Source organism: Aphidius gifuensis, linkage group LG1 (assembly GCF_014905175.1).
Source record: "Aphidius gifuensis isolate YNYX2018 linkage group LG1, ASM1490517v1, whole genome shotgun sequence".
NCBI lineage: Eukaryota > Metazoa > Arthropoda > Insecta > Hymenoptera > Braconidae > Aphidius > Aphidius gifuensis.
The window spans coordinates 19,998,290-20,005,144 of NC_057788.1; the positions used below are offsets into that span (position 1 = coordinate 19,998,290).

The 6,855-nt window shown below is 29.0% G+C and overlaps 2 protein-coding genes across 2 annotated transcripts; one reads left to right on the plus strand and one right to left on the minus strand.

Annotated features, from left to right (window-relative positions):
- The first annotated feature begins 1,723 nt into the window (after positions 1 to 1,723).
- LOC122850943 (putative nuclease HARBI1) lies at positions 1,724 to 3,531 on the plus strand. The gene is made up of 3 exons (XM_044149988.1): positions 1,724 to 1,855; positions 1,978 to 2,348; positions 2,432 to 3,531. Exons 1-3 carry the CDS (start codon positions 1,853 to 1,855, stop codon positions 3,273 to 3,275), a joined length of 1,218 nt encoding a protein of 405 aa, XP_044005923.1. The 5' UTR covers positions 1,724 to 1,852; the 3' UTR covers positions 3,276 to 3,531.
- An 869-nt stretch (positions 3,532 to 4,400) lies between these two features.
- Positions 4,401 to 5,173, minus strand: LOC122860349. The gene is made up of 2 exons (XM_044164136.1): positions 4,869 to 5,173; positions 4,401 to 4,777 (listed from the first exon to the last, which is right to left on the minus strand). Exons 1-2 carry the CDS (start codon positions 5,119 to 5,121, stop codon positions 4,401 to 4,403), a joined length of 630 nt encoding a protein of 209 aa, XP_044020071.1. The 5' UTR covers positions 5,122 to 5,173.
- Positions 5,174 to 6,855: the final 1,682 nt, after the last annotated feature.

The window sequence follows — 6,855 nt, forward strand, 5'->3', positions numbered from 1 at the left end:
CAACAAAATGTTGGGATTCATTATAAGAACTTGTAAAGAATTTAAAAACTTAAATGTAATTAAAATACTATTCACGTCATTAGTCAGAACTAAATTAGAGTTTGCTACATTAATATGCTCACCGATTCATAAATATCAAATTAAAAATATTGAAAATCTACAAAAAAGATTTTTAAAGCACTATTTATTCAAGAAAACTGGACAAATACAACCAAGGGGGCTAGATTACAATGAATTACTTGATAGCACCATGTTTGATTCTCTGGAATCTAGAAGAATATGCATTGCTGCAATTACATGTATCAAAATCATCAACAATGATATTGACTGTAAATATTTACATGACCTCCTGCCAGTGTTCAAGAATTATACTGATAAAAGAATTTGTGTGCCATTAAAAATCCCACTTGCTAAAAATCAAAAGGATACTCAATGTCCTATTTACCAAATGTCAAAGGCACTAAATCTCCTTTACAAAAACACCAAGGGTAAAATAAAATTTATTGAAAACTCTAAAAATCTACGTATAAAAACAATAGTAAAAATCATAAACAATAAATAATATTCCTGTTAAAATCCTCTTCAGGCTCATAACGTAATTTTAAAAAAAAAAAAAAAATAAATAAAAATAGATAAAAAATAAAATAAACAAAAATTTAAAATTATAACTCATAACAAGCTCCAAACCGTTAAAATGTAAAATTAAATATAAAATTCTCACTTTAAAATCCAGATATAAAATTATTAAGCAAGGTAAATTTCGAAATACAATGTAAATAATTAACTTTATCTGAATTAAAATATAGGAGAGACGAATCACATATTATTAGTATAAATTACCTTAAGGGTAAATAGTTATATAAGATAAAAATTAAGTAATTTAATCCTGTAAATAGTCATAATGTACTGTTGGATTATTGATAAATAAATAAATAAATAAATAAATAAATAAATAAATAAATAAATAAATATTCTCCGCATCAGCTGGAGTTTTAAATACAAAATTAAATGAATAATTAAATAATATCATCGACGGAAAGTCTGAACAATAAAATCAGCTAGGCTTATAAGGCCAACGAGAAAATCTCGTTACAAAATGGAGGAAAATTTAAATAGTTAAAGTTAAAAAAACAATTATTTCTATGAATATAAAATATACATTTCGATACCTCTACAAAGCTAGCTCACCAACATGGGCACAAATAAAAAAGGCTATAATGGGAATTTTGGGCTTTTTTTGGGTGGTAATATCGATTTTTTGGCTTTTGTAAATTTTTTTATATGCAGTGTTGTGCTAGTTTGAACTTAAGCTAGCACAACTTTGTCGAAAATTGTTTGAATTAAAAAAAGGTGGGCTCATTTTTATGGGCTTTTTTTGGGTTTTTGTTCTATCATAGTAAATTTTTTTTTTTCAAATTATATTATTTCCCCCTATTATTTGTGAATTCAATATGGTGTATTTATTTACTAATTGTATATATATATATTTTTTTTGATCATTTGTCCTATATATATTACTTTTTATATATTATTCACACATATAAAAAAAATAAACAATATTATAGGGGTGCATTCGTTTATTCACGGATTTTTTTTCCTTCTACTTTTTTCGCCCTGCAATACCGGCATAAATATATCAGGAATAAGCTGTTTCTTAAAGTGGTAGCCCTGGCTATCATATTTTTTCTTCGGCTGTATAGTATATATACTACAAAGTATATACATACATACATGGATAACCAACCTGTGCTCATATTTGACGTAAACAACATAAACAAACAATATTTCATTCTGGAGCAAATCTACTTAACGAAAAATAATAAAGTGTATTAATAATCACTCAACAATCATAATGGTAACTATATATTTATTGTTTATATTTATAAAAAATTTGCATATTAATTGTCAACTTGAAAAAAATATTCGTTTATTCTTTTTTATTAAAAATTCATAAATAATTTATCATTCGACTTTTAGGATGTTGAAGCTGTATTAATGATCGCCAATGTTGTACAGCCTCTTTATCAAGCCGTATTTAGTAGTGATTCTTCGACAAGCAGTGAGGAGGATGAAGAAAATGATGACATGATGATGTGGCTAGGTCTTATCGCTAGATATAATGAGCCAGTGGTTCGTATTCAAAATTATATTGAGTATTATGTGCCACAATTTTCCTATGAGCGTTTCCAAGCTCATTTTCGAGTTACTATAGAAGCTTTCGTAACACTTGAAAATCGAATTGGGCCATTAATAGCAATACATAACGATGGAGCAGGAAGACAACCTATATCTGCTCGTAAGCAATTGCTAGCAACAATATGGCTTTTAGCAACACCTGAATCTTACAGGTAATAAAAAAGCATTGTTTATACCTATTATAAATGTTCGCGTAAACTATTCTACGTTCTTATACTTGGAAATATTTTCATAGATCTGTTGCTGATCGGTTTGGAATAGCCGAATCAACTTTGTGGCAAAGTGTACAGCGAGTAACAAATGCATTAATTGGTATTGCACCTCAAATAATTTCTTGGCCTACACCTGCACAACGTCAAGTGATAAGTGCTGCGTTTGAACAAGTTGCTGGCTTACCGACTGTTATTGGTGCAGTTGATGGAGCATTTGTAGAAATAAAAGCACCTGCAGTAGATAAAGAGGTGTATGTCACACGAAAATTTTTCTATGCTTATACAGTACAAAGAATTAGTGATTCAAATTTAAAGTTTATTGATATTTACACTGGTTGGCCTGGATCCGTGAGTGATACGAGAATTTTTAGAAATTCACCAATATATGAAGATGTTATGGCACACAGGGCTGAATTTTTTGATGAAGAACAATACATAATTGGTGATAAAGCTTATCCAGTTCTTGATTGGTGCATTGCACCATATATAAACCGAGGCAATTTGACCGTTCACCAAGCACGCTTCAACACAGCACATGCACGACAGCGTGCGACTATAGAAAGGGCTTGGGCGTTGCTCTTTGGACGTTTTCGTAGATTGAAATACTTAGATATGACCAGAGAAGATTTGATTCCTTCTACGATTTTGGCTTGTTGTGTTTTGCATAATATTTGTTTGGATCACCAGGATTTAGAGATTGCCCAATTTGAAAATGAAGGACATATTTTCAGGATTGATCGAGATCACGATCAAGAAATAGAGCAAGTAGTACTTAATCCAGATGCAGCAGCAATAAGGGGATTACAACGACGAAATGAACTTTGTAGACTGATTCATGCCAGACATGCAGCTCTACAACAAGCGTGAACGCATTGCACTATTACATTTTGTATAAGATAATAAAAATGTACGATTACGATTTAAATTCTGTTGACACACCAGATTGTCAATATTGTATTATATGTATTAATAAATAAATAGTAAAATGAAGGTATGCATTGTGTAAATTATATTAAATAAAAAATGAAAAATCTGTACCAAAATAATTTTAATCAACTATCTCTTAATGACGAAAAAATAAAAGAAGGTATACAATAACGCACAAAAAAAATTACACCTAAAATAATTGTCGTTTTTTTTTATCTTTATTAACTAATAATAGGCATTTTTAGCTTAATTACTTGTACTTATAACATAGGTACTCGTATGCTTGCTCAGCAAGTATCTTCATTAACATTTCTTCTTTTTTTTAATTACTTTTTTTTTAAGTGCTACAATTAGCTATTATCACATCAATATGATATGGAATATTATTAATAAAGAAAGTCCCATCATGCAGTCTTTTATTTTAAATACTTAATTGCAAGAATCTTATTCTTTTTTTTCAAGTGTACGTTCGAGTAAATTAGCCATTCTCTCCAAGTGAGATGCTGCTTGTTTTTTAATTATCATTTTCTCTTGATGTCGTTTTTCACGTAAATTTTGATTTTCAACGTTATTCTGGTAAATGTCAGCAGGTGTTAATCTTTTTTTTGTTTTTAATTGCAATGATGTTGATGGTGATTTCACTGAACAATTAAGCTCTTTAAGTGGTGCTGATTGAGATGATATTCGTCCAGTGTTAGGTTTCGGCTCAAGTGCTTTAGCTGATATTGGTAAAGCTGCCGGTGATGGTACTTTTGATGATGATGCTTGTTGGCGAGATGAAATTAAAAATTGTGGTTCAACATTCGGTTTTTTCCCAAACATCTCTTCAAATTCATCAAAATATTTAAAGCTGACAGCTGCTGCTCCACTACTTTTGTTTCTCATATTGTCTCTTTTAGCATGATATTGAATATTGAGTCTATCAAAACGACCACTACATTGTGAAGAAGTTAGATGAAAGCCCATGTTGATCATCTCAAAAGAAATCTTATTCCAATTGTTTAAACAGCTTTTTTACGAATTGATGTTCCAAAGTAATCTTTTTTGAAATCTTATTCCAATTGTTTAAACAGCTTTTTTACGAATTGATGTTCCAAAGTAATCTTTTTTGTTGTCTTTAAACAAAGCAAGAAGTGCTAAGTCAGCAGAATTATTCCATTTAGCTTGAGGCTTTTTTTTGTGATACAGCTGTCCACTCGAAGTTGATGGTTGATTATTGACATCTGTAAACACCTCCGTACTATCAGATTCATCTTGTTCTTTCAAAAATTCTTCATCCAGGTACTCTTCATCAATGTACTCGTCTCCTTGATAATTTTCAATATTTTTATTTGGAACACTAGCTTTGTCATTATTATTATCATTCTCATCACTCATGTACACAGCAAGATTGAATGTTTTAACTATATTATTATCCAATTCAACACTTGTAACTTCGTGAGCTGGAAAAAGAATTAAGATTACTTATTATAAATTGACAAACAATAATCAAAAGCATATATTATTTGAAAGGTTATAATGACCATCACTTACTTCTTTTATTTAATAACTGAATCAAACCATCAGGATCGAATATTGGACAGTTATCAAAAGTTTTTAAAACTACATAATTATTTGTATTAAACAGAAGTTTTGTTTTTTCATCCATAATGGTTTGTAAGATTACTTGTTTATGAAATTTTTTCTTATCTGTATACAAATACTCGGTTGAAAAAAAATTAGACACAGAGCCATAAAGTCTGGTGAATTTTATGGAGAATTTTGTCATTTTTGTTGTTCCCAGCATTTTTTATAAATTGTCGGTATTGCAGAGCGGAAAAAGTAGAAAGAAAAAAATCCGTGAATAAACGAATGCACCCTAGAACAGTTAGATTTTGCAAAGATTGATGCAAAAGTTTTTCTTTTTTTAAGATATTTTGATAGGGGGAAATAATATAATATTAAAGAAAAAAACTTAACTATGACAGAATAAAAACCCAAAAAAAGCCCATAAAAATGAGCCCACCTTTTTTTAATTTAAACAATTATTGACAAAGTTGTGCTAGCTTAGGCTTAAGGTAGCACAACAATAGACTTAAAAAATAAATAATATTAAAAAAGATGTGTGTTGTTGTACGCACAGGGAAGTGAAACTTCTTTAGTAATTCTAATAAATAGTAATTGAAAGATCTCTCGTTGCATTAATATATTTTTGACTAGTTGTCTTTTTCGCTCTTCCTCCGAGTGAACTCATGGTAGAAATACTACAGGTATGGCAGTGCGCAGCCTGGTTTGGCCGCTGTGAATCGACCAATCAAAAGGTCGCCTTCTCGCCACAAAAATGGAAGACTTTATGCGCGCGCGATACAAATTTGTTAAGAAAATTTTCAAGTTTTTTTTAAATTTTTCAAATGTTATCATATTTATTCAACTAGATTTGGTATATTTTATAATGATTCACATACATCAATAATAAAAATTAATTATTTATATTAAATAAATGAATCCAAGTATAATAAATACAACACAACCTCTATTGTTTGTGGCATCAAAAAAAACAACAACAATGAAAATATTATAATTTATTTGTTAAACTGTCTTGGTTTTTTTATTTTTTTTATTTTTTATAAACATGCTCCACATATATTTATTAGTATTTACAACAATATAAAAAATAGTTGTCAAAACAGTATGTTAGAGAGAGAGGATCTTATAATAGAGATTGCATGTTAGAAAGAATAGCAAAACAGCTCGATGGCGCGTTCTTGATTAGTTGAAAAAATAAGGCTGCGCAGAACGCGACGAAAAAAGCATGGACTACTGCCATACCTGTAGTACTTCTACTATGATGTTCATACAGTCGTTAACAATTATGATAGAAATTTTTTAATTTATTGATTAGTTATAATATTAAGGTTCTACACTCAGAGAAGGATATGTTAACAGTTAACATATCCTGTTTAATGTTAACATATGCCATGTTTAAATGGGTAGTGGCTGATAAGTTTACATCAAAGATATATATATTAACATTAAACATACGTATCTTAATAATTAATATGCGTATGTTAACTATTAAGATATCTGTAATTGACACAATTTGAAGGTTAGGTTGATAGTTGAAGGCATTTACGTATGTAAATATGAAAAGTTAATGTAAAATTAAGAATGAATTTACAAAAAATCTAAATTTAAATAAATTTATGACAACACGAGTACATATTATATTATATTACAATTAGAATAGTATCACAATATAATGTCAAAAAAAAAAGATTACAAGTAGACTGGCGCATCTAAATATTCGGCCGCGTAAAGATACGTATGTTAACTATAAACATATGTATGTTAACAGTTAAGATATCTATGTTTATTGTTAATATATATATCTTAACATTAAACTTTTGTATGTTTAATGTAAACATATTGGTATGTTAACTGTTAACATATCCTTCTCTGAGTGTATGTAAATGAAATTCTAATTCAAAAACTTAACACAGACTATAATTTTATATAAATATTTATTTATTGAACAACTAGT